The sequence below is a fragment of the Myotis lucifugus genome, unplaced genomic scaffold, assembly GCF_000147115.1.
Source record: "Myotis lucifugus unplaced genomic scaffold, Myoluc2.0 scaffold_3, whole genome shotgun sequence".
NCBI lineage: Eukaryota > Metazoa > Chordata > Mammalia > Chiroptera > Vespertilionidae > Myotis > Myotis lucifugus.
Window position 1 is genome coordinate 28,646,848 of NW_005871051.1, and position 27,937 is coordinate 28,674,784.

Genomic DNA, 27,937 nt, shown 5'->3' on the forward strand with positions numbered 1-27,937 from the left:
CAAATGCCTCTTTTTATAAACACTGTGCACTCTAAAAGCATGAATGGATGAGGATGCTATGAATATGTAGTAAAAAGTCTTAGAACCTTTGAAGTAGGCGCAGGTCATTTCAGTATTCGTTAGTCACAGCAGGGGGAGGATAAATTGGTAATGTGCTGTCCAATGTTCTTTCTCCAAAGGAATTGGTGAATTTTATTGAAGCAAATTTTAAGAAAAGGGAGTGTGTCTTCTTTACCAAAGACTCTAAGGCCACGTAAGCAACTGTTTTCCCTCCGTTTTTGCTTCCATGTTTGAACGTAAATTATTAACTACCGTTTCAACAAACAAACTAATGATCACTAGTCCATTACTGAAGCTGTTTCCGTCTTGCAGTTCTCAGAAATGGTGCATGAGCAGGAAGAATTTGGCAAGTAGCTTGAAGTTGGTCCCTGGAGCGAAATCATTTTGTTTTATATTTTTAGCTTTGGCAATCATTGGTAAAGGCCCCAAGAGAGGCTGTGGCCCCCTTCAGCACCCCCACAAGCCCGGGACCCCCTCTCCCTATCAGAGGCCCGTGGCCATGCAGTGCCATTTTGTAGCGGTTGGCAGGAGACATTGTGCGTGTGCACGCGTGCAATCGGACTGGCTCTCTGTCAGGCCTTCCCTTCTAATCGGGTGTTCATCTACTGTGAGTCTCCCGTGTGCTGGAGCATCGAGGCTGGGTTACCAAAGCCTTGGGAGCAGCCCCCAGCAGCTCTGCCCGAGGGAGGTCCTCCATGGATGCTAGCCAATGAGCGAGTGAGCGAATGGATTGCCTGCTGATGTGTCCCACAGAAGATGCACATGGACCCCAGTGCACAATGTGGTCCCACCTCCCTCTCCTCTAGTTCCCCTCTGCCTTTTCTACCTGCTGAAGAAGAAAAGTCTAGCTATTAACTGCTGCGAGAGTTGCTGCTGTAGTTTACAATTAAAGCACTGACTCTCTGCTGAGCGGAGGTAGGAACAGAGGAGGGTGTAAGGACAAGCAAGAGCAGGGGCATTAGAATCAGCCCAAATCCAACCTTGGCCTGGCTGCCTGCTCCCTGCATGGCCTTGAGCCAATTGTTCTCTTTTCTGAACTGAAATCTCTTATCCTAAAACATTAGCAAAGTATTCGTCATGGGTGTGGTAAGCATTCAATGGGGTAACACGTAAACACCTCGTATAGTGCCTCAGAGTACAAAAGGTTCTTAATAAATGAGTGTTCTTACTTTGTGTGAATTAGAAGATGAGCATCAGAAAAACTAAGGGTCTCTCTTTGGTCATTGGTATGAGCTTACTCATCAATGTCATTCCGCTCAGCGAAAATGTGTGCAAGTGTGGCTACGCCCAGAGCCAGCACATTGAAGGCACTCAGATCAACCAGAACGAGAAATGGAATTACAAGAAACACACCAAGGAGTTTCCGACTGATGCCTTTGGGGATATTCAGTTTGAGACTCTGGGGAAGAAAGGGAAGGTAAGCAATGGTTTTCTACCCTAACTAGCTAATACAGCAATTATATAGGAACAAAACTCGGGCTACCTCGAGTTACCTTGAACTGTCCAATAGTATGGAGGTGGGAGATGGGTGGTCAGTCCAAAAACTATCACAGAGAAAGAGAAAACTTATCTATAATAATAAAAGTGTAATATGCTAATTAGACCGGACATCCTTCCGGACGTCCTTCTGGACCAAGCCAGGGCTCCAAGGGAAGCCCGGGTTCCAGGTGCCTGCTGGTGGCCACAGGGAAGCCCGGGTCCCGGGTGCCAGAGAGAAGCCAGTGCTGGAAGCCGGGGGAAGGAAGGCCTACTTTTGCATGAATTTCGTGCATCAGGCTTCTAGTAAAAGTATAAAAGCTATGGTTAGATTATGTGCAACTGGAAAGTTGGCCTTGCAAGAAAGGACTTTGGAACCTCAGATGATGACCGGCTCCGCACCCAGTGGCCTGTCTGCACACTGCAGGCACTCCTGTGACACCCATGCTGACTCTCCCTGCTGCAAGAGGACTGATGAAAACTTTCGTGAATTTCCTGTTTCGTTTGGCATATGTCATTCTTGAGTATGCATATGGCCCTGAATAAGGTCTACACACACCCACTACACACCCACTTTGCAGGCTCTTATATGGGGTTTTACAACAACGTTAAATGATCGTTAACAGTGTCTCCTCAAATCCTCCCATTTTCTCTATCTGAATGACAGAACCATTCACAGGTGGCTGAAAGCCTGGGCCTTGACTCCCTCCATCCCCCCTCCCCCCCTAAGCCCTGTCCTTGCAGCCCTGGAAGGTGACCCAGCTCCCTGCACTGCCATCTCTTCCCGGGATCTCTGCCCTGGATGGGCCAGCACTGTGTCTAGCCTCCCACAGCTCCCCCTCCCTCAGCCTTGTTCCTCAGTCTGTAGTCATCTCTACCCCTGGAGGAAGCCCTAAAACATAACTGAACCCCACCCGTGTCTGCTCTGCTGAAAACGCTGCCCAGGTGCCCTGCTGCCTTTAGGATACAGTCCAGCCGTGGGCAAACTATGGCCCGCGGGCCGGATCCGGCCCGTTTGAAATGAATAAAACTAAAAAAAAAAAAAAAGACCGCACCCTTTTATGTAATGATGTTTACTTTGAATTTATATTAGTTCACACAAACACTCCATCCATGCTTTTGTTCCGGCCCTCCGGTCCAGTTTAAGAACCCATTGTGGCCCTCGAGTCAAAAAGTTTGCCCACCCCTGATATAGTCCCAAGTCCTCCAGCTGGCTTGGAGGGCCCTTTGGTGGCACCCACATGCCCCCAGTCTGCTGCTCTCCTTCCACTTCCCCATGGGACCCTCCTTAGCTGGGTCCCGTAGGAGCAGGTAAGCCCGCTGATCCCTGGTGGTCAAGAGGACACATGCCCACCGTGATGCTTTCCCTCTTCCCACAGTATATTCGATTGTCCTGTGACACTGATGCAGAAATCTTGTACGAGCTACTGACCCAGCACTGGCACCTGAAAACGCCCAACCTTGTGATTTCTGTGACCGGAGGTGCCAAAAACTTCGCCCTGAAGCCACGCATGCGCAAGATCTTCAGCCGCCTGATCTACATCGCTCAGTCCAAAGGTGCGCTTGTCTTCGGGGACAGAATGGAATTCTCATATGCGGTTCGTGCGCAGAATCCAGATGCTCTAGAATTAGATAATTAATCATTATCTTGTAAAAAGCGAGGACCTTTAATGAGTGGATAGGGAGCTCTGGAGGTGTGGGGGTGTTGTTCACAAACTAACTTTACAATCAGTGCTAAGGTGCTTCCCTATTGGGTAATTTAATGTTTCCTTTAAATGTCTAAGCTTTAATTTTCTTATTTCTACATAAAAAAATTTTACCCAGAATATTCTGAAAAATCAAAATTTATTTATTTGCTCTTTATATCAAGGGTGGGCTGCTGGAAACAGCAGGCCATAACCACCAGTATTGATGGAGATCAAAACAAATAACTTGGGCTTTATTACTTGAATATTAGCTTAGCACTTTTTATTTTTTAAAAATATTTTTATTGATTTTTAGAGAGAGGAACGGAGAGGGAGAGAGAAAGAGAAACATTGATGGCTGCCCCCCATGCCTGCTATGGGGGATCGAGCCTGCAACCTTGGCATACGCCCTGACCAGGAATCGAACCAGCAACCTTTTGGTGCACGGGATGATGCCCAACCAACTGAACCACACTGGCCATGGCAGCATTGTTTTCTTTTTAACTTTTTATTATGAAAATTCCTTCAAAAGAATTATAAGAATACAATGAATTATAAGAATTATAAGAATACAGTGAATGTCTATAACTCTTCACTTAGACTCACCAATTGTTAACATTTTCCCATAATTCTCTTTCCATAAATATCTACATATTGTGATATTTTTGGAATCGTCTGAGAGTGAGTTGTAGGCATCATGACAAAACCCCTGGCCTGGAACATCTACTGAGATGATGTGAGGGGCCAGAGCTGGGAAGTCGGTCATCTGCCTGCACTCTGCGCGGGCCACGTGGGGTGCTACTGCACTCCCCATGGCCTCATTGGAAAGGGGGGTGTGGCCAACTGTGAGCACAGGACAGGAACCTTACTCAGAGCCAGCTGAGCCTTTGCTTTCTCCTTTATGACAGGCGCTTGGATTCTCACCGGAGGCACCCATTATGGCCTGATGAAGTTCATCGGGGAGGTGGTGAGAGACAACACCATCAGCAGGAATTCAGAGGAGAACATTGTGGCCATTGGCATAGCGGCTTGGGGCATGGTCTCCAACAGGGACACCCTCATCAGGAATTGTGATGTTGAGGTATGGGCGGGATGGGAGGAGGTCTGTGAGGTCACATGGGAGAAAGATCACGGTGTGGGGCTCTGGCCTGAACGTTGGGGTTCTGTGATGGTGTTAATTCATGGGAAAGTTGGCCTTGCAAGAAAGGCCTTTGGAACCTCAGGAATTAAAAACAAAGATGATATAATCAAAGAATTCCTGGGAAGGTATTGCCAATCGATGTGTTCAGTTCATTAAAATCTGTTCCCACCAGCCCTGACTGGTGGCTCAGTTGGTTGGAACATTGTCCTGTATATCAAAAACTTGCAGGCTTGATTCCCAATCAGGGCACATACCTATGTTGTGTTTTAGATCCCCAGTCTGGCACATATGACAGGTAACCGATTGATGTTTCTCTCTCCCACCCATTCCTTCCATTCTCTCTAAAAAAAAAAAAAAAAAAAAGAAAAAAAATCAATGAAAAAAAAAATCCTCAGGTGAGGATTAACAACAACAACAAATTCATTTTCTAATCCCTAGACCCTGGCCCAGGTCTTCTCATATGATAGATCGCAAACAAATATGTATGTGTGTATACTAATGTCCACCTCTACCTGAATCTAGGCACAACATGTATATATGTGTGTGTCTGAATATGTGTATATACATATGTGTGTATATATATATGTACGTATATATGCTATCCTTTTCTGAATGCTATCAATTTCAATGAATTTATTCAAAAAAGCACAGGTGATGGCACAAGAACTGGATTGGGAAGCTGACCTTTACACTATCACTGGTCACTTATGTGATAATAGGCAAGTGACCCAACCACTTTGAACCTTCATTTCTTTATACTGAAATGAAGGCCTGTTCTATAAGATCTCTAAGATGTTCTGAACTTAAGAATCTGGGAAGAGGTATCAAGGTAGCTGAACCCAAAAGGTTAGCCTTCAGAGGAACCTATAAAAATGTCATCACGCATCTTGGCCGACAAACAGAATCTCAAAGACAAGCTTCTGTGTGCTTTCCAGGGCTACTTTTCAGCTCAGTACATTATGGACGACTTCAAGAGGGACCCTCTGTACATCCTGGACAACAATCACACCCACCTGCTGCTGGTGGACAACGGCTGCCACGGGCATCCCACAGTGGAGGCGAAGCTCCGGAACCAGCTGGAGAAGTACATCTCTGAGCGCACCATTCAAGGTCAGGACTCAGGGAGCGGGACACTGGACAAACATACTAACAAGAGCAGCAGCAGTAGCACCAACAGCAGTAGCGACCAGTTATTGAGTGAAGCATGGCGAACCCACCCGATTAATCTCCTATTCCCAAAGAAGAGCTGTTATTTCTCTGCTTTCCTCAACATATTAGGATGCTTTGCCAGGGTCACTGCGATAGGTACCCTTCAACAGGCTGGAGCAATGACAGATGCTGCCTCGTCCCCCTCTAGTGTGTTAGGATAGAAAGCCTACTGTCTCTTCTGCTAGACAAAAGTTCAAAATAAATAAAATCCCTGATGGCAAATATGAGCTCACAAAACAGTGCAATTAGCTGGCATAGAAATGATAAAAACCAACCTGCTGGTTTAATAGCCGACTGGTTTACTTCTTTGCATCTTGGCTACTTCTGTGTGAAAGAACCACCTAATCAGGGGAGAATGCAGAATTTGTTTGCCATGGAAAGTGAACCACTCACTCTTTCTTCCTGTGGTTGACATGTGTGCTATTGTGGAACCAGATTCGCTCGTGATGTAGTGATCTATTTCATAACAGGGAACTGCTGGAGATGTTCTCAGCTTTACACGTTCATCAATGGGACGTACAAGAAGGGAAGACATTTCTATATGCAGTGCTCCCCCTTGAGAGAATAAATAGTTATGCAAATTTTTTCACCAGCTCAGAAAAGCATAGTGAGAGTTTTTATTGTGAGGATAAACTTGAATCTGGACTAATATATGTTAGCAAAAGTAAATCATTTACAGACTTTAGCAACTTTAGCATTTTAAATACCAGTAACAAATTTGCAGCATGACCTGCGTCATGCTGTTAGCAGCTTAAGACACTAAGACACATCCAGCGTGACGAAGGGGTAAATAGTGAAGTCCGTGAAGTTTGTAGCCGTCACCCCACACCCAGGACTCACAGGGAAGAGCTCCTAGTCCTACTCTCCCTGGTCGTAGGTGTCCTTTAAAAAAAAAAAATAAAGACTAGGTATTGTTTACTTGGTTAAAAATATTTTATGTGTATCCTTATTTTCAAATGTGGGATTCTGACCAAAATGTAGGTGGTCATTAAGAATTTATCAAATTGATTATTGTACACTGAGTGTTTCTAATGAGTCCCAAAATAAGTTTTATGTTCATGTTTTACAGATTCCAACTATGGTGGCAAGGTCCCCATTGTGTGCTTTGCCCAAGGAGGCGGAAGAGAGACTTTAAAAGTGAGTCTTAGTTTGGTTTTCTAGAAGGTTGGTTAAGAAGCTCACTCATCTAATTTGTATTTTCAGGGTTTGGGGGCTCACCTAATCTAACCTGACTGTTTTCACTAGAGCAAGTCAGTAGCATCTTTTCCACCACACAGTGTTTCCCTACCAGGCTTAGGTTGTCTCCTCAGCTAGATTTAGGAAGAGAATTTCCAGTGACATGAACAGTCTGAATACTCATTGTTGGCTTTGGCCATCAGCCTGCCAAAGAGAAGGGTTGGCATGAACTCATGAGACTTAAGGATCATAACCAGCATGTATCTGCATGCCACCCCATCTGTGTGGAGATGAGTTGTGATCAGACACACAAAGACTGACACCAAAACCCTGTTCTAAGACCACCTTGAGCTTACCCACCACATGCTTTCTGAGCATCCCGTGTGAAGGAATCTGAAACCCTAAGTGATCCTGAGATCATGGAAAGCTTCTAGAATGATTCCGACCTGCACTGTTGAGCAGTGAGCAAGAATTCTGCTTCCCATTCCATCCTTGTAGACTTGACATTACTGATCTCATCTTGCCTGCAGCCAGGCATCTGTTCCAACTTCTCAGAGAGCATTAGTGTGGCCACATGTGGGTGAGTATTTGAAGGCATGAGCATCGTTTTCATGATCGCACCTTTCCAGGAATAGGACAGCATAAGGAAGTAATTTTACCTCTCTCTTTTAGTTAATTTCCAGGTTGGCTTGCATATCCCCCCATTTCCCCTAACCTTTTTTAACTCTAAGACAGGGTTAGATTATAGGTATCAGAGGTCCTTGATCCTCTCTCCTCTTATTACCAGAGTACACCCCTACAGTTACAAGCAATTTCTGTCAAAGTTATTTGGAATTTTATAATCTAGCACTTCTCTTTGTTTATTCTTTTATATAACTACTAGAGATCCAGTGCACGGAATCGTGCACCGGTGGAGTTCCTTGGCCTGGCCTGTGCCCTCTCACAATCCGAGACCCCTCGGGGGATGTCAGAGAGCTAGTTTCGGCCTGATCCCTGCAGGCCAGGCTGAGGGATCCCACCGGTGCACAAATCTGTGCACAGGGCCTCTAATATGTATATAAGATCTTTGGTTAATCTCTTCCCGCCCTCCCTCCTCCCCCTTTCCCTCTGAGATTCATCAGTCTGCTCATGTTTCCATGCCTGTACGTTGAGCGTCTGCCCCTTGGTGGTCAGTGTGCATTATAGCTACTGGTCAAACAGTTGAACGGTCAAACCATCACCTAGGCTTTTATATATATAGATGATCATTCATTCGTTCATGCATTCATTCATCAACAGGTATTTGTTGATCATCTGCTATGAGATCTATTACTGAGACCATTGTTAAATAAAACTCTTCTGGGAAAGACTTTTCAGAGGAAAATTAAAATAGAGATTTTTTTCAATGTAAAATTATCAGTTTGAAGAAATAGCAGTCACATAAAAGAGGAAGAGAAATGGAGAGAAAGTAACTGAAAGATGATTACATTTATTATCTCTCTCTGAAATTTTTAATTTAGAATTCAGCTTTCCAGACAGCTGCTGCAGGCCTAGGATGCTGCATTTCTGGAGCCTTTTCCAGGAATGTCTGCTCAGCCAACTCACAGCCCAAGGCACGGAGCACAGAAGAGAGGAGGGGAAGAGGGTGGACACCAGCTCTTTGTCCCCTCCTCTCTCAGCGCCCTTTTTATCACCCCTGCTCCCACCCAGCACAGCCCTGACACCCATAGCTGGTGCAGTGTGAGGTGGAGGAACATCCCAGCTGGTCTGTGGATCAGCCCCCTGCTCACTCTGATGAAGAAACCACACACTGTATGGGCAACATCTGCTCTAAACAAAGGGTTCGGTCTTGGCTAAAGGAAGATGCTTCATAGCTCTGTACCCATATGATCTCACTGTCAAGGGATTAAAATTCTCATACCTGATTCTCTTGTGCTGGCCTCTGTGGTCTTTATACAGGATGTCAAGGGATTAAAATTCTCATACCTGATTCTCTTGTGCTGGCCTCTCTGGTCTTTATACAGGATGTGAAAGTGTGATAGGTGTGTATCCAGGAAACAAATTTTTTTCCTCTTTTAATTAAAGGGGCAAGGGAAATTAGTTGAGGAGGGAAATATGAATCAATATAACACAATGTGGCTGCTGCTTTGAAGGTGTTTTCATACCTTAAGAGTATGAATATTGCTAACCTTCATCCGAGAAGCTAGCAACGATAATGTCGAGTGCTGTCACTCAAATCAATGGTGTCAGTATTTGGAATGATCGATTTTGTACACAGGGATATTTTCAAGCATTTGTTGATGGAGAACTTCAATTAGTCACATATATCATTATTATGGATTTTGGCATTAGTACTTTCCTCATTCAATGCCAATAGCAAACATTTCGTTTGCTTTTGATCAAGAGTAAAACCCCAAAGGGAAAGTGCAGGGATGACATGTCAATGTGTTTGGTTAACCACCTTGACTTAGAGCCTTGGTCCTGAGCTAGGTTTCTGGTTGTTGTGTCTCTTCCATCTGACCGGCTCTGTCTCCCCTCTCCCAGGCCATCAACACCTCCATCAAGAGTAAGATTCCCTGTGTGGTGGTAGAGGGCTCGGGGCAGATTGCCGATGTGATCGCAAGCCTGGTGGAGCTGGAGGACACCCTGACCTCTTCCATTGTCAAGGAAAAGTTGGTGCGCTTCTTACCCCGCACCGTGTCCCGGCTGCATGAGGAGGAAACCGAGAACTGGATCAAATGGGTGAGCTGTGGGGGAGACTTTAGAGGACTCCGAAAAGGGAAGCCAAGTTCATGGGAAGCGAAAACACCTTACATGCTGCCTCCACCAGCAGCTGCAGCTATTTCACACTTTCTCAGTGACTTTGAAACTGTGCCATGGCCCAAACCAATTTCTTGGTGGAAATGGAAGCTCACACAAGTTCAATGACTTGCCGAGCCTCTGTACCTCAAGTCTGTCTGTTTGTAAAGCAGGCTAACCCTCTTTTTTTAAGAAAATTTTTGAACCCTCATCTGAGGATATGTTTTTATTAATATTAGAGAGAGGAGGGAAGTAGGGAGAGAGAGAGAGAGAGAGAGAGAGAGAGAGAGAGAGAGAGAGAGAGGTGAAAGAGAAACATGGATCGGTTGCCTCCCCTACACGCCCGACTTGCTTCCTCCTCTAGAAGTAGCGCTTCCTCCCCAAGCTCTCCAACGCCTAAAACCATGGAATTAGGGGGCTCTGCCTGTTCCCCAGAGCTTTGATTTTATAAAAATGTTTTACAATTAACTATTACAGAAAATTCCCAAAGGATGATATAGCAGATCCCTTCTCTGTTCACCCAATCATTGAGTCCTCTTGGCTCTTGTTCACATTGAACCTTACCTGCCTATAGTTTAAGCCCTTATGACCACACTTGGACAATTTCTGTTATTTTCTGTTGCCCTTTTCTCATTTATTCATTCACTCAACAACAGAACATCATGTGCCAGGCTTGTCCCCCCACCCCCCACACACACCTGTCAATGGGCCCCTAAGCTTTTTGTTACATGTGTCTTTATATAACCTGTATTCTCACTGTGGTCAAGGACTTCTTATTTCCAATTTTGAAATTAGACTCTATGGGCACAGGAACTTTAGGTGGGGGAAGGTGGTCTGCAACTGCCCTGTAGATGGTATTTTTTTTTTTAAAAAAAAAAGTAGAATAAAAGATTTTTTACCAAAAGTGTGAACTTTATACTCCTAATGTCTAAAACCAGTTGGCTGACAACTCTGTTCTTTAAATTGCCAGCTCAAAGAAATTCTCGAAAGTTCTCACCTGTTAACAGTTATTAAAATGGAAGAGGCTGGGGATGAAATTGTGAGCAACGCTATTTCCTATGCTTTGTACAAAGGTGAGTAAAAATAGCCACTCTGGAAGTCTCAGCTTTGTGTTGCTTCCTGTGACTTGCATTTATGTTTTAAATGGCTTTATTGAAATAGAATGTTGTGCTTAGTTTTGATTATGATAGATTAGAAGCTACAATAACTACTGTTGACCTGCTGAGTTAAATTTCCTTGGTTACATATTTTTAATAGAACAAAACATTTTATGTCATTAAAATGCTGGTCAAATCCAATCACAGCACTCTTCAAAGATGTGTCTCTAACAGTGGCTTAGAATTATTTTTTGTGCCTCAGACTCCTCTGAGAGTGTGATAAAGCCATAGGCTTTTGTCCTAGGGGTCCACATATATGCACACACACTTCACACACATCAGTGATTCTGCATCAGATTCAGGGTTTACAAATCTCCTGTAGCGGAGGAGTGAAGTTCAGGTTAAAACTTCTTACCTAAGATCTTGGCCAGAATTCCATGAAGGTGGATGTTACCTGAAGTAAATAGAACCTTGGCAAAGACCATCTAGAGTTGAGCTTCCTGATTATGGCTGTAAGGTATGCAGAGCAGGGCAAGCCACATAGGAAGTGGGATTTAAACATTCGCTATTTATTGAAATCATTCTTATTGTGCTCACCAGAAATTTGGTTGTAAGAATATTTATTAAAATAGAATTATATCTGTAGAGAAACAGATCAGAATATATTAGCTCTGGAAAAGACAAGTAGAACATTGTTGTAATATGGCATTATTTCATAGATTTAGATATAGTGTAAGTCAGATATGGTCCTTGAAATATCACATTTATGGAATCTGAGTCTATGGAAAAATATCAATATACCATTTACATGGTTAGAATATGAAGTGGAAAGACATTATTGACACTTGAATTGATCCTCATTTGGGACATTTAGAATATTGATAAGAATGAGTGAAAATAAAGTGAAAGAACAGTTGTGAGTGTCTGCTTCTTGAAGAACATGCTTGGAATCCCCTGGGGAAAATGGCTCTGATAATGGTCATACGAATGGCTCTGGCCCTTTTATTTCTGGGCCTTTGGTGGTTGACTCTGCTGCCCTCTTGTAGCCTTTAGCACCAACAAGCAGGACAACTGGAACGGGCAGCTGAAGCTGCTGCTGGAGTGGAACCAGCTGGACCTGGCCAACGACGAGATTTTCACCAACGACTGCCGCTGGGAGGTACGTTAGCAGCTTTCCTGGCTATTCCAGCCTCAGGTCTGGTCCATTTCTGACAAGGTCTCTGGTATTGGCTCTTGTAAAGGGTTGTTTTCTGGTCCATCAATTTTGCCAGGCCTCCTTTTCCTCCTCTGTAGTATGGGGTAACAATATTGACTTAGTAGGTTTGTTGTGAAGAGATGATAATAAATGCACTGATGGGAGAACTCTCAATCCACGAATGCCATCCACACTTATAGCCCCCAGCCGTGATGTGAGAGCTGCTTCTCCATCCGTGTGCAGAGGTGCAGTTTCCCTGGCAGTGGGTGGGCGGGAGGATGGGGAAAATATGTCACATGATTGGAATGGGTATCAGCAGTAGCTTTACTAAAAATGAAGACAGCCGTACTCATTTTGCTCCCTGCCCCATCTACCTAGCCAGGTTCTGATAAGAGAATTGCCAGCAGTGAGATGCATCGGAGAAGGTAGCACAATTTGGTTGAAGACACACAGTGAATGTCTTAGAGCTAGAGGATCGGGGCTCCCCGCCAAATAAGCACCTCCAACATGCAAGTTTTATGTCCCCAAAACACTATTTTACCCCAATGTAGTGACTTTTCTCACTTGCAATTTGATCAGAGTTATAGAACCACACTGTCCAGGGATGTCCTCTTATGTACAACTGCAGTTAAACCAGCCACGGCAGCTCTGTTTTGTAGGAACAATCACAAGCCGTCACACTTGCACCTGCAAGGCTGTGGGTGAATCTGTTCTCAGCTCCTTCTGAATTAATCTGAGTAACTTGTGAGCAGCTGGGATTTATTTAATTTTATACATGTATGCATAGATTTGAAGGTGCATGCATTTCGTAACTGGCATCCTTCGCAGCCAGGTTCAGAAACTACTTTTAGGCCTACTGTTGTATAATCAATGATGAAGATTTGATTTATATTAACAGGTGATAAATTTTAATAACAGAATGCAAATAAAGTAATGACTTATGGATTTTTAAATTATTCATTCCTGCAGCAAACATTATCTTGTGTTTGGTCTTTGCATTTAATGAACTGCATTACACATTGCAAAGCTTTAGTTAGTTGAGGGAAAGTATAAGTAGATGTAGTTAATTGATTCATAAATGGATCCCTGTGTGAGAAATGGTCTCTTTAAGTAAGGTCATATGATATAAATAAACATAAACTCGGGCACATATTGAGTGGTGCATTTAATTTTATTAACTCAGCCTAAGACAGTGAAGGAGGGAGGACATAACGGCTAAGTGTATGGATGGGCTCTGGAGGCAGCCCGTCGGCCTGACTTAACCTCTGCAAGGCATTTAACCTCTCCGTGCCTCAGGTCCCTCAGATGTGGTGCGGTGGAGCCTGCTCATGCTGGCTTGCAAGAGCCGACTGCTAAGGCTTTAGAGATTTTACGAGTCAGTAATTAAATACCATCATCAAAATTCAACTATAGCCCAGCCAGGGTGACTCAGTGGATTGAGCGTCCCCTCCATGTACCAAGAGGTCATCAGTTTGATTCCTAGTCAGTGCATATGCCCAGGTTTCGGGCCCAATCCCTGGGAGGCAGCCGATTGATGTTTCTTCTCATCAGTGTTTCTATCTCCTTCTCCCTTCCTTTCTCTCAAAAAAAAAAAAAATCAATAAAACATATTTAAAAAAAATTCAGCCCTAGCCAGTTTGGCTCAGTGGATAGAGCATTGGCCTGCAAATTGGGAGGTCCCAGGTTCAATTCCGATCAAGGGCACATGCCCGGGTTGTGGGCTCCATCCCCAGTGGGGGACTTGCAGGAGGCAGCCGATCCATGATTCTCTTTCATCATGGATGTTTCTATCTCTCTCTCTTCCTTCCTCTCTGAAATCAATAAAAATATATTTTTTTAAAAATTCGACTATATAGACTTAGAACTAAATACATTTTATTAAAAAACAAAGGTAATACATAGTCAAAACTCATTGCTTTCTAATTATTTTACTACATTTATTATTATTTAGGCTCTGGGCATTATTTCTGTCTATTGCGTCTGCATGCTGGAAATAGCGCAAGTGTTGTGCTACTCCAGGTCTATTTTCAATTCTGCATTCAACGATGGCACGTTGGCAGCTGGAAGTTAGCCACAGTGGGAGCATTTACACAATAGGAATTGGCAAGACTACAAAGTGGGGTCTGTTATTTTCTTCCAGAGAGCTGGTTGTTAAACATTTCCCGGCACAGCACTGCTCATCTGAAAATGGAAATGATAGCAGTACCTACCTCATTGGGTTGTTACAATGATTAAATTGGATAATGTTTCTGTAGTGCTTAGGAACATTGGCTCATATTAAATGATATGTAAGTATTTGTATAAAAATACATAAAAATCGTTGGAATAATGGTAATGTTGGTGTGACCTTTTACATCACACAAAGCAGTCTTGTTGTGTTAGTTCACTTGCCCCTCACACCGACCCATGAGGGGGGACTTTCTCACTTTCCTGGGTAACAAACCAGGGATCCATGAGTACCACAGGAGGGGGTTACTGATGTTTTATTTTTAAAAAAAATGTTTTTATTTATTTCATAAAGAGAAAGGGATAAGGAGAGAGGGATAGAAACATCACTGATGAAGGAGAATCATTGATGGGCTACCTCCTGCATGCCCCTACTGGGGATTGAGCCCACAATCTAGGCATGTGCCCTGACCAGAAATTGAACTGTGACCTCCTGGTTTATAGGTCGATGATCAACCATGGAGCCACACCAGCCGGGCCTCATTTTTTTTTGAGGGCCTGCTCTGACCTTGAATTTCTGAAAGCATCTTGACCTATGTTATCTCATTTCATCTCCACATGCACCTACGTATTTTCTAGAAGAGCAGACTGAGGCTCAGGGAAAATCTTGTCATACTGAGGCTCAGGTCACACATCTGGGTTTGTAAACAAAGATGTGTCAGTGGTTCTCGAAGTGTGGTCCCGGACCTGTGGCAGCTCAGGAACGACCTGGGAACCTGTTAGCAGCACAGATGACCAGACTCTGTCTCAGGCTTGTTAAAGGATGGATTTGGAGGTTGACAACAGCACCCTGTGTTTAGTAAGCCTTCTGGGTGACTCTGGTTGATGTCTGAGGACCACCGCCCTATGCTATCAAGTGGGTGACCAGTGTAAAGGCAAACGGATTTAGAAGGAATTGTGAAACTGGGTACAAGGCGCACTTTCCCTGAGGACAGAGGAGAAAGGGCAGCTGCCTTCCTTAGGACAGCCACCTCTCCCCTCCCTGTCCCGCCTGGAGCCACAGTGTGCGCCCTGAGAGATCCTTGACTGTTTCCTCTGTAGGCAACGTGTGATTCCCAGGAATCCAGCACTAGACAGACACAGCAACCGCCAAGGCTGCCCTTAGCAGGAGACATTCATTACACCAGGGCCAGGGGAGTTTCAGGAGTGAAGTGGGCTGGGTGGATGGCAGTGAGGATTGGTGGGGTCCCTGGGGACTCGAGGACCAGGAGCAGCTGCCACTCAGCTCCATGATGGTACTCCATGTTGTCCAGGCTTCTGGATTTCAATGCTGGAAAAGTGGATTTGTATGAACTTTCTAATTTTGAATGTTGGCACCCGAATTGAATTGTAAGAAACACTATGGAAGACAAAGGGAACATATCTGAGACCTGGTGTGTCCCGTAGACCACCGGTTTCTCTCTGAACTAAACGGTGCTTGTCCTTTATTAAAATTCCCAATATGCTTCTCTGGAATAGGTTTTATCAGGAGCCCAGAAAGTAGAGATAAAGATAAATCATAACCAGGTACAATTGTCAAGTTTTTCAGTGACGCTGTTATGAAACATGATCAGGTATGTTCTTGGTGGCATGTGGCTTGAAGGGCAGCAGAAGATCCCATGACCCAGAGCAAGGTGTTGGCTGTTGGCAATCAGTGTCCACTTGAGACTTCAGGGAAATGGTGTAAGCTGTACATTCCCCACCCGCTGAGTGCTTCCCTTATGCCAGGCTCTGGGATAAATCCTTGACCAACATCATCCCTGCACAGGTGTAATTATCTCCACTTTACCTCAGCAGGAGGCCAAGTCACATCCAAGCCCACATCTGGCTGATGTAAAAAATCCTACTTCCCCTGTGTGTGAACTATAATCCAATGTCATATTTCAATGGAAAAGATGTATTTTATTCTCAAGACGGGAGCTCAAGAGAAGTTGAAGATTCTACTACTTTGTGGCTGGAAATATGATGTGGCCGAGGAAGGCCTTGTGCTTCTTTTCCTGGGCCCAGGGCGTGAGTACTTTCTCTGTTCTCTCTCCTCAGTCCGCCGACCTTCGGGAGGTCATGTTCATGGCTCTCATAAAGGACAGGCCCAAGTTTGTCCGCCTTTTCCTGGAGAACGGCCTGAACCTGCGGAAGTTTCTCACCAGCGACGTCCTCACCGAGCTCTTCTCCAATCACTTCAGCACCCTTGTCTATCGGAACCTGCAGATCGCCAAGAATTCCTACAACGACACCCTCCTCACATTCGTCTGGAAACTGGTGGCCAATTTCCGGAGGAGCTCCAGGAAGGAAGACAGAAGCAGCAGGGACGAGACAGACGTAGAACTTCACGTATGTAATGGGAGACCTGTCTGCTTGAGTTCTCTGGTCTTTTGAGTCTTTCTTCAAAAAAGTTCCCCACTCCCTACCTCATCGCTGTCAGGTAGCAAACGTGTTGGCGTTCTTATTTTTTTCTACTGCCTTTACTGAAGATAACGAGTCTCCCTGGTGAGTTTTCCGATGTCTGCTCTATGCTCTGTGCTTTATTTCAAACTACTTGTTGCAGAGTTTCTTAATTACAAAGCTCAGGGAACAGGGGCACATGCATGGCTGCCTGTTCATGTCTTAGCCTTTTGGACATGACCTGCCTAAAATTGCTCTCCACTGCCCATGTAAAGGACTGAAGAACTGCCACATGTTCTTTTGTGGATAAAAGGGGCAGTGGTTATTTCCAAAGGGACGATCCAGGTACCCCTTGGAGAGGATGTTGTGACTAGCAGTATGAACACCTGTATTCTCTAGGCCTTCCTATCTTAGGTACAGGCAGTTCCCAGCCGCCAGCACCTGCAGCTCTCTGCTCTGAGCCCGGTGCCCACAGTGGGTGTATGAAAATCCCAGCCCCTCCCTGTAAGGACAGGTAATTCTGAGGCATGTATGCTGCACTGGTTCCCAGGGCTGCCTAGCGGGACTGATCTCTAGCTAACCACCAAGACAATGAGCCTGTTGACAGTGCGCCTCAATGGGTTCTTTCCTTTTGGATCTCATTTTCTCAGATGCCCTTGGTTTTTCTGGGATTGCCTCTTAAGTAAACTACATGTCTCAGGATTGCTTCAGGGGAAGCTAGGGCATTGTCTTTAGTGACTCGAGGATTTTAATATGTGTGCCTATATTGCAAAAATCTAAAGGGCTCTGTGTTTAGGAAGTGTTTAGGAAGCTTCTCGTTGACACTATTTATGTTCAAACCCTCTGCAGTATCCATAACCAGGCCTGACAGTTTGGACCTCGGTAAAACCTGTATATAGGAAAATACACATCCTGTTGTTTTCTATCTGAAAAGGTTCCCCTGGAAGATATGGGGTGCTGAGTAAGAGCTGGGGTTTCAATTAATGTATTAGGAATCAAAACGCCAAAGAGAGAAGCCACAGCTCTGTAGTGTGGTAATTGAACTTAACCAAACTATAGGAAAAGTTAGAATTTAGTCTGAATGCTTTTTCTAGATGAGAAATTGATTTATAGGATGGAATTGCTTGCTCTTCAGCTGTCAGAAGTCATTCAGTGTTCAGATTGTTCTCGGCGCCACTTTCACTCTTTATACCTCTCCATCTAGTTGTACATTGTCTTTTATGATCGATAAAAGATTTTGTGTCAAATTATACCACCTGATGGCTTGCAGAGCTGAGAATTGTGTCCCTGTGCTGTTAGGATGAATTTGTCCACCGAGTACGGAGCCTCCAAACATGGGCTCTCTGCTCGGGCATCCCGACCCCCCATTTTCCTTCTGAGAGGAGTGCAGCTAGGGTGACCCTCCTTTGCGCTTGCTCTAACCCTCCAGGACGTGTCTCCTATTACTCGGCACCCCCTGCAAGCGCTCTTCATCTGGGCCATCCTGCAGAACAAGAAGGAGCTCTCCAAAGTCATCTGGGAGCAGGTGAGTGAGCAAGCCCAAGCCACGCGTCTGCCTTCCTGTGGCTGTCCGGACCTCCAGACTCTCTTGCCTAACCTAAAACATCCTCCATACAATGGAATGTCTGCTGTCAGGTGAGTACGCCTGTGCCTGCTTCACCGTCGGCGGAGGTGTGTCTTGGAGGAGAGGCCACTGGAAGGGAGCTGTGCTTGGTGGGCGATCCAGTAGGCACCTGCTTCTCAGGTGTGTGTGGGTGTGTGATTGTTTTCCAAGTGGATGAGGTTTTTAAGTTTAATTTTTAAAATCTATGTCTAGCTTTATTGCATAATAGACACATTCTGCTTTGGGAAACTTACTGAGATTTTTCTTTGTGATTCAGCACAGAATGATGTTTTAGAAATGATTTATGGACAGTTGAAAAGAAGTTACATCCTCTATTTTTAGTGCATAAAATCGGATATTGAATATTGAGTTCATACACAGTCTTACTACATTATCGGGGTTTCCAAGGCCTTATCCACTTGCTATTTTCCTTTCATATGCTAATTTCATGTTCAAGACTATTTTATGCACATTGCGAATTTTGCTTTAAGTCTTTACGAACAGTTTAGATTTTGCCATTTTGCCGTGAGTTTGTCCTTGTTTGACATTAGGGTTGACTTGACCACTTCAAGGGATTATGAATTAACCCTGACATTTTCCGCCCTTCTCAAAGACCAGGGGCTGCACCCTGGCGGCCCTGGGAGCCAGCAAGCTCCTGAAGACTCTGGCCAAGGTGAAGAACGACATCAATGCTGCTGGGGAATCTGAGGAGCTGGCCAATGAGTATGAGACGCGTGCAGTGGGTAAGTCTCCTGGCCAGGATGTCACGTGGGCACAGGCATGCCCCTGGCACGCATGTGCCAGATGGCAGAGCTCAGTGACATGTCCATGCTCCTCGATTGGCCTGATTTGTGGGCTGCAGAACACATGGCTAGGTGTTCATGTGTCTGGCAGAAGTCATAGGCCCCTTGATCCTGGTACTTATTGACTTTTCCTAGAATGAAAGTGGGAAATCTTGGGCTCTCTCATTTCCCAGGGCCAGGTCTAAGTAGCTCAGGTGGGTGTGTGGGGAGGTGGGGGGGTGTTGTGTTTGGATGCTATTAAGAAACTGAAGGTCTGAGGTTTTACCTGACTTGCAAGTCATTACGTTAGCTTGCCAGTTTCATATATACATGCTGGTAGGACCCTAGGCCCCTGGTTCATTACTGGTATCATAGGCAGCAGTTGGAGAAGCATCTTGGGTTGGCCTTCCGTGCCTCGATTCCCCTTCAGTGATGTGAACAAGGGCTGGTTCTGTCAGGGCTGCAGGCGACCTGCCCACGCTCCCCTCCAGGGCAAGATCACCCAGGATCTGCAATGGAAGGCGGGAGAGGCAGCCCTAAGCGTTATCTCCCGGAGTGCCTGTCCTGTTTGCTAGTCAATGTCCCTGAACACAGCTTATCAGGGCCCTTGGCTCGAAAGACCCAGACTGGGTGGGGGTGTGAGGAAACCAGGACCAGTGGCCTCCCAACAGCAGCGTCTCAGACCTGCTCAGCTGTTTCCTTTTTTAGCGGGGAGTTTTGAGTTTGCAATGTGGTATGTCCTGAAACGCATGCGTGTTTGTCTGTTGTTGTAGCTGATGAAAAAATGCTCATGAGCTCAGCTTCTCTGGGTTGGAAAAAAATGTATCCAATGATTTCTTTTAATATATTAAATTCTGTTAATTTATGACTGACCTCAACTAGGCAATGGCTCCTAATACAGGGTGTCCCCTAAAAAATGTATGCGCACTTTGAATGATTATAAAGTCAGTGTTTATTAACATACAGTTCATTTTCAAAGTTTAAAAAAATCTATGAATAATTTTGTCAATGCCTGTTTTCAAACTGATGATCGTTTTGGTCCAGGCACTGCTGATAAGGCAAAGCAATGGAATTGCAAACATCAAGAATCATTTCGTTCGGTATTTGTGTGCCTTCAGTTCACTGACTGTTGCATTGGTTTATACCATAAACTTTATCTTTTTTTAAAAATATATTTTACGCCGAACCGGTTTGGCTCAGTGGATAGAGCGTAGGCCTGCGGACTCAAGGGTCCCAGGTTCGATTCCGGTCAAGGGCATGTACCTTGGTTGCGGGCACATCCCCAGTGGGGGGCGTGCAGGAGGCAGCTGATCGATCTCTCTCATCGATGTTTCTAACTCTGTATCCCTCTCCCTTCTTCTCTGTAAAAAATCAACAAAATATATTTAAAAATATATATATATATATATATTTTATTGATTTTTTACAGAGAGGAAGGGAGAGGGATAGAGAGTTAGAAACATCGATGAGAGAGAAACATCAATCAGCTGCCTCCTGCACACTCCCCACTGGGTATGTGCCCGCAACCAAAGTACATGACCTTGACCGGAATCGAACCTGGGACCCTTGAGTCTGCAGGCCGATGCTCTATCCACTGAGCCAAACCGGTTAGGGCTAAACTTTATCTTTTATGTATTCCCATAAAAAACTCTAGTGGCATTTTAGTATAAATTTTCTTTGTTCAAAGCTTAGTCTGGTTTCACCCATTATTTCAAATCGGTTAAATCTGAAAAGGAGTGAAATTGAGTGAGTTATCAGCTGTGAAAGTGTATATACATTTTTTTGAGACACCCTATATTTTACCAAATTTCCTCTGAAGATCTGCACTCTAGTCTCTTTGTCATTAGGTCTCCAGACATAAGCACACCCTCAGTGCAATATGTCGGTGTTTTTTAGATCTTTTTGGCTTTTTTGCACCATGCTTTATCTGCAAAGAAACCTCACCAAGAAAGCACAGCATGTAAATGAAATGGGGGGGCGGGTTGCTCTGGGAAAGACAAGCAGAGGGTGTGGGTCCCTCCCCAGTGGCTGAGCCTCACCAAAGAAGGGCTCCCGGTGCTCAGCGCAGCCAGTTCCCCGTGCATCTGTTGGCATCTGTTGCCATGGGAGCTGTGCTGGGGACGCTGTGTGCAAGGGACAGAAAGAATCACTTTGTGCCAGCATTTTCTATGCTTTTTGCAAACCAGGGAGCTCGCTGGGGGACGGGGGAGGACAGCCCTGGGTGTTGGCCAGCCCTGCCCCAGCTCCCCTCTCTCTCTGGTGCTGATGTGACTGTAGAGCTGTTCACGGAGTGTTACAGCAGCGACGAAGACTTGGCTGAGCAGCTGCTGGTCTACTCATGTGAGGCCTGGGGGGGAAGCAACTGTTTGGAGCTGGCGGTGGAGGCAACGGACCAGCACTTCATCGCCCAGCCTGGGGTCCAGGTAAACAACGTACAGTCATGTCCAGAAACGTGCCTTTTACATCAGATGCTATTAGAAACCTTAAAAAATATAATATTAGTAACAAACTGCAACTCCAATGTGAAAGCCCTGGCGGGAGAAGGTGGGTGATGCTACGGGAGATGGCGGTGTCTAGGTATCGGCATGTCTTTGCTCCATGGGAGGGTGCAGGAGAGAGAACATCCTTTGAGTTTCCACAAAGCAGAGAGCAGAGCACCACAATTATGGGCGGGGTCTTCGGATCCAGTGCCTGCGTCCCTGCATCCCTAACCAGGAGTGTGATGATGGGCAGGTTATACAAGCTCTCAGGGCCTTGGTTCCTCACCTGGGAAATGGGCAGAATTTGTTTAACCATGAAATAATTCTCACCATACAGAACCCATGTAAGGACAGGATCGAAAGTCAAACAGTTTCAAATTGTGGTCATAGCCCCTTAGGACCCAGGTAACTGATATAGATGGAGAAGAACCCTATTTACTTGGAGCGGTGCGAGGGCCGGTAAGAAAGGTTGGGTTTCATCCTGCATGTCATAGCATTAATAAGGACCCCTGTCCTTTGTCTTTGTTCCCCTGTAGAATTTCCTTTCCAAACAATGGTATGGGGAGATCTCCCGAGACACCAAGAACTGGAAGATTATCCTGTGTCTATTTATCATACCCTTGGTTGGCTGTGGCTTTGTATCATTTAGGTATGAAACCAAGGCACATATGTGTGTGTGTGTGTGTGTGTGTGTGTGCGCGCGCATGTGCGCGCTCCCATGTAAAGAACTGTAAGGCCTGGAACTTAGGATGTTCACTCTGCCACCTACAATTAGGTCTGGGATCATCTCTTCCTTTCCCTGGGTTTGATATTAAACAGGTAGAGGTGGGGCCATGTCTCCACTCTCGTAGGCAGAATTGAAATTTGTTAACCATGAAGTGCCAAGGGCTGACGCTTGGCCGGTCCATCTCAGAGCAGCCTGACCCCCCGCCCCTGCCATGGGTCTGTGTTCGCATGGTGTTTGTGAGGACAGTGATGATGCTCTCACGCTGTCCAGGAAGAAGCCGGTGGACAGGCACCGGAAGCTCCTGTGGTACTACGTGGCCTTCTTCACCTCCCCCTTTGTGGTCTTCTCCTGGAACGTGATCTTCTACATCGCCTTCCTCCTGCTCTTCGCCTACGTGCTGCTCATGGATTTTCACTCGGTGCCACACTTGCCCGAGCTGGTCCTCTACGCGCTGGTCTTTGTCCTGTTCTGCGATGAAGTGAGACAGGTAGGACAGCCCCACGTGGGGCACCTCTCCCTCCCTCGGGGCGGGGGGGGGGGGGGCAGTATCTTCCTCATGCCCAAGAGGAGCAGAAGTTGCTTCTGAAGTTCCAAAGTCATTATTTTCCCCAAAATAATTTGCGGTAGCCCATGGACTTTCCAGCCTTGCAGCACTCCAGTGAGGTCTCTGAGTGCCAGTGCGCTCTTTGCTCTCTAACTGATGTTCATGGATGATGAATTCCTCAGCGTCGAGAGTGGATCCAAAGAGCACATTGACCTTGGGCTTAAACCATGCCCATAACCAGGAGCCCTCTGTGCTCTGGCTGTCGCCAGGGGAGGCAGTGGGATGAGTGGCAGGGGAGTGGGAGGGCTTTCCAGCTCAGAGCATCTTAATGCCCTGTGTTTCCAGGGGATATGCTGGAAAGTCACAGAAGTCCCTATGGACTGCAGCAACTTTGTGTGAATTATTCATGGTGATTTTCTGCAGTTTCCTGAGATCTGCATTCTCCACCACTGAATCCAAAACCTTAGCCCAGGACTGGCATGGAGTAGGCACTCAGCTCCTAATTATTGAATAAATAAATATTGATGGTGAAGGATGGTGCTGTCCCTAAACCATTATTAAAAGTGACCCCAGAAAATCTGGTGAGACTTAGCAGTTTACAGATTATGAGAACTGCCGGAGTAGTCCCTTTCTTGTCCCTTCTGAGTCTAAACCTAACATCATATGCATTCGACACGTAGGGCCTACGTGCCTACAGCATATGAGACACTATGCCCCATGCTTCGAGAGATTTGGAAGGATGGAGAATCCTGTTCTCAACCTCACAGAGTCGCTGCCTAGTAAAGAAATCTTAAATTGGTTTCAACTAACATGTCAACTCTGATAGACGTTTCTGTGTGACTTCTAGTTGTCCTGGAAAGACTCTGAGGCTCTGTTTGTTCTTAGTAGGCAGGGGTAGGTGGGTGAGGGGTGGGTGTCTTGATCAGTTGGTGATGTCTGCATGGGTTTGACAGATGGGAAGAATCCTGCTTTCCCTTGCCCAGTAGGGTGAAGTGCAGGTGAGGGATGGAGACAAGGTGAAGGTGGAGAAAGAAGAAGGTAAATGACACAAGTCAGTGTTGAGCACGGCAAGATTATCAGGCTTTCTGTCTACCAGAAAGCTCCCCCCCGCCACCCCCTCGCCCCCCACCAAGGACAGGGCCTGCTGACGTGCAGAAGATTTCTGTGATCTCAAATCAGCTTCATGGGTTGACTTAGGGGGTCACAGCTCAGTCCAGCTTGTCCGCTCAGGCTACCAGTCTGCTCCGGCCACCATGACATAGCACCACCAGCTGCGTGCTTACAACAGAAGCTCACTGTCTTATTTCTGGAAGCCTGGAGTTTAAGATCAAGTTGTCGGCAGGGCTAGTTCCTTGGGAGGGCAGCAAGGGAAATCTGGGTGTGCTGCAGTCTTTGTGATTCCTTGACTTGTAGAGGTGTCACCTGAACTGTGTCCTCAGGCTCACAGGGCATCCTCCCTGTGTGCATGTCTGTGTCCAAATTTTCCCTTGTCACAGGGACACCCAAATCTGAGGCCCATTCCATTCCTGCCCCTCACTCATGCTCCCAACATTTCTCCACTAGTCTCGTTCCTGACCCTGCCTCCCCCGTGACATTAAGACACTGAAGCTGCTGTGAAAGTCCAGACACTATTTGCTTCCTCCAGGCATTTGAAGAAGCCATGAGGTCTGGAGAGAGGACTGATTCCAGGTTGCTTTGTAGTACAGATCTTGGCCTGGATGGAAGATGCAGGGAGACCTATATCATTCATGCATTCTTTCAGCCAATATTTATCAGGCACTGTTCTAGAGACTTGGATACAGCAATGAAGCAACAGACATCTCTGTCCTTCCGGAGCTTTCTACCAGTTAGAGATGATCGGCAGGGTCCTCTATGGGAGGATCGGCAGGGTCAAGGGGAGGAGGGCAACCCTAAAAGAGAGAGTCTTACACTTACTGGGAGGTTGGCCCACGGGACTGGTAACAGTAAAATGTGTCCTTAAGTCACAAACATCTCCACACAAATTCAGAACATTTAACTGCTCAGTCACTTATCGGTCATGCAGGAAGGAGACTCGGGATAGGTGTGTTTTTCTGGGAGAAGAACCCTGGCAGGTGTTGTGTGAAGTGGTGCCCAAGAGAGGGACACTGGGTGGGAGCAGATGGTGGGCAGGTGGAGGAGCCTTGGGGAGGGAAGTGGGCTGTGGAGGTGCTAGGTAAGCATGCACTTCCCAGTCATTCCCAGGTCCTGCGGGGGGCGGGGGAGTGAGGCCCCCAGGGTCTGGCTGAGCCCCAGCTTTCCTGTCTACCTTCAGATTTGGTGATGTTTGATACGGAGGGTGATTAATGAGGAACTTTGTCCAAGTGTTTCTTCTCTTTCTTTTTATGAGTGGCATTTGAATGGGTCAGCGTCCATTCAGCAGTATCGTGTATTAAGGCGATGGTGTGGGTCAGGGGCGTGGGTTCAAGGGCAGCCCTGCCCTTTAAGGACAGCTCTGGTTTAGTGGTCTGTGAGGGAGTCTGCAGAACACAGCCTGGAAGATGCTTGTCAAGAAAGGAATCCGCCACTGGGGGTCGCTGTTTCTCTTCTGTCTTCAGGCTCCTGCAGTGGGAATCCTCAATTTGATTGGAGCCCTCTAACAGGCAGTTCTGCCGGCCTGGTGCAGCCTTAATTAACCTCATTGGCACTTGTTAGAAAAACCAAAACCAAGCAGGATGTTACTGTTTTAGAGTGTGTCTGGGTGTCAGACAATGTGCTCTTTAGTGTATCCCCATGTCCCCTCCCCCAGGGGCAGATGATGCTATGCTAAATTGGAATTTTTAACCAAGGCAGTCAATAAGCTCCAATACAGTCATTAAATAACTCTTGGGTCCACTAAACAGATTGTGGTACTTCATTTAAAGTAAGTCCCATCATCTCTTTGTGGAGCACACTGTGCAATCTTGAGGCCTTTGAATCCCCAAATCATGAAAGATATGAAGAAATATGGCCCCAGTACTTAATGAATATAGCCCACATCTGTCATTCCATTCAGAAAAGAGGCCTCTGTTTATTTTTTTAAAAATGTTTTCTCACTGGGGTGGTGCCTCCAAACCCCAAAACTGATCTACTTCGGGTTTCTTCCAGCTCGCAGGCCAGGCTTCTGGGACTCTCATGGGCAGGGGCTGAGCTGGGCTGGGGCAGCTGAGTCGCCCACCTGCCCCGGGGCCAGGGTTTCCAAGGGGAAGCAGTGCTACAGGTGGGGCCTGTCCTAACCACTCTCTTCTTGCAAATGTTTCTGGGTGGGTGGAGGTCAGTGTCACTGTGACCACCCAAATGGGTGGTTAGAGGTCTGGATGTGATTTCTGAGTCTACAAGTTCAGTGAAACGAGGTCACACCGGAGCTGCTCAAACCTGGGAGATTTTTCTATCTCCTTGGTGCTAGATTTCACGATGCACTTACCTCCTCTGTACTGGAGCGTTGCTGTTTGCATTTATAAATGAATGCAAGGAAATCCTTCTTGAAAAACCAATGATGCTTTTTTAATCCCTCCAAGACTAGGGTTGCTGGATCCCTGTGTGACCTAAAGAAGCAGGGTGATGTCCAGAGAGGAATCTAAGATTCAGACTCGTGAGGCTGCCACTTGCTGGCCATCTGCCCTTGGGCAAGTTCCTTAGCTCCCCCCCACCCCCACCCCCCAGGCCTTGGTTTCAGCTGCAAACAGGAAATATAATATCTGAATATCAGACAGACCTATCTTGGTGAGATCACTCAGTCAGACTGAAAAGTATCCTGTTCCATTGAGGACACTGCTTTCCTGCCTTCTGGCGGTTTCCTTATCTGAGCTCCCTTGGGGCTTTGGTCTTGCCTCCCCGCCAATCTTTATCAGGTTTCATTTTAAACATATTTAATCTGTCCTTCCCAACGGCCCGTGGCTTCCTTGAGACTCAGCACTGCACCTCATGTCCTGCCTCTGAGTCCCGGAAGCCCAGCACAAGTGTGTGGAGCCCCGTGGGCTCTCAAATCATGTTTTGAGTAGATGGTGGAATGAAGGGTCAAAGGACCACCCATGTCCTGAATTGCAGAGGGGCTGGCCAGATGCAGCCTCCTGAAGGACAATCCTGTCCCTCTCCATCCTGGTGGTCCTGGTGGGCTTTCTTCCAAGAAGCCAGGACCGGTCCATACCAGTCGTGCTGAAAGGATCAGGGAGGCACACACTGTTCCTGTCACTTATTTCTGTGGCCACAGCTGTCCTCAGAGATGCCACATAGAGCACATTTGTGCAATTTTTTTAAAAAAGGTTCCTTTGTATCAAGATGTTTTATTACTACATGTTAGAAAATTCTTACAATAAATACACGGATCTGCGATGCTGACAATATGGAGAACACCCTCTAGAGTTGTGCAGGGCACAGCCTACACCACGGTACTCGGTGGACGGGGATCCCACGTCTGCCCCCACGGGCTGTGCTCACTCTCTGCACATTCATTTTCAAGAACTGTGAGGATACAGGAGTCCCTTCTGGTGAGTTGATCAGCAGCACGTGTATAACAGAGCAGCAAGCGTGCAACTCACTTCCGGTCCCCCTGGATCAGCATGAGGCACATGCCAGGGCTCACCCAGCACATCACTGGCTCCAAAGGAGCTTGAAAAAATGTGTGGACGTGAGCTAATCTGGAAACAGTGATGTTTCCACGCTGCTCACGTCCTCTCTCTGTCCCTTTCTGCACTACAGTGGTACATGAATGGGATGAATTATTTTACCGACCTGTGGAACGTTATGGACACACTTGGCCTTTTTTATTTCATCGCAGGAATTGCATTTCGGTAAGTAGTCCTCACTGCTTTTCCCAGTTTCAGGTGGGTTGGGCTTCTCTTGGAAGAAAGGGTAAAGGAAAGATCTTTGACATTCAAGCCCAAGATAAGCCAGTTCCCCACCCGTCAGAGGTGGTTCCAGAAGGCCACTGTCCCTGCTTCCCAGAGGCACAGCGTGCTAGCGTAGAGCTGTCTCTCCCTTCCCCTCCTGGTGACCTATAATTGAAAGGGACTCTTCCTGGTTTTTCACTGTGTGCTCACAGAACTTGGGGGGAGATAATTAGAAATTGAGGAGAGTAGAAAGTGATGAGGCTCTTAAATATCACACAGTGTTTTCATTTGAGGCCATACAATCTTCCAAAATGCCCTCAATTTCAATTTGCATGCTGGTTATGGAGCCTGCCCTCCTCACTACGAGTGTATTTCCAATCTAAAAGCAATCACACTAGAAAAACCAATCTAAAATTATGGTCAAAGGCAAAAAGCAATGTGCAATCCGAGGGATAGAGAAAAAATTGGGGTCCACCCAGCACCACGGCTCATGTTGCCTGTGCCCGCGTCCACCCACGCCTGCCCTCCCCACATAACTTCAGGGTGGACGCCGGGTTCTATTTGAGCAGCA

General features: G+C 46.2%; 1 protein-coding gene across 1 annotated transcript in view; it reads left to right on the forward strand.

The window, feature by feature from the left end:
• TRPM8 (transient receptor potential cation channel subfamily M member 8) overlaps nt 1-27,937 on the forward strand; it is a 65,037-nt gene that overhangs the window by 16,352 nt on the left and 20,748 nt on the right. Inside the window, exons 3-18 of the mRNA XM_023759561.1 lie at nt 180-253; nt 1,321-1,477; nt 2,916-3,093; nt 4,130-4,302; nt 5,298-5,472; nt 6,641-6,708; nt 9,271-9,468; nt 10,496-10,598; nt 11,669-11,781; nt 16,063-16,353; nt 17,834-17,929; nt 18,621-18,750; nt 21,067-21,212; nt 21,806-21,918; nt 22,267-22,483; nt 27,236-27,327. Coding sequence (XP_023615329.1) covers nt 180-253; nt 1,321-1,477; nt 2,916-3,093; nt 4,130-4,302; nt 5,298-5,472; nt 6,641-6,708; nt 9,271-9,468; nt 10,496-10,598; nt 11,669-11,781; nt 16,063-16,353; nt 17,834-17,929; nt 18,621-18,750; nt 21,067-21,212; nt 21,806-21,918; nt 22,267-22,483; nt 27,236-27,327 — 2,324 coding nt within the window. The remainder of the gene's footprint in view (nt 1-179; nt 254-1,320; nt 1,478-2,915; nt 3,094-4,129; nt 4,303-5,297; nt 5,473-6,640; nt 6,709-9,270; nt 9,469-10,495; nt 10,599-11,668; nt 11,782-16,062; nt 16,354-17,833; nt 17,930-18,620; nt 18,751-21,066; nt 21,213-21,805; nt 21,919-22,266; nt 22,484-27,235; nt 27,328-27,937) is intronic.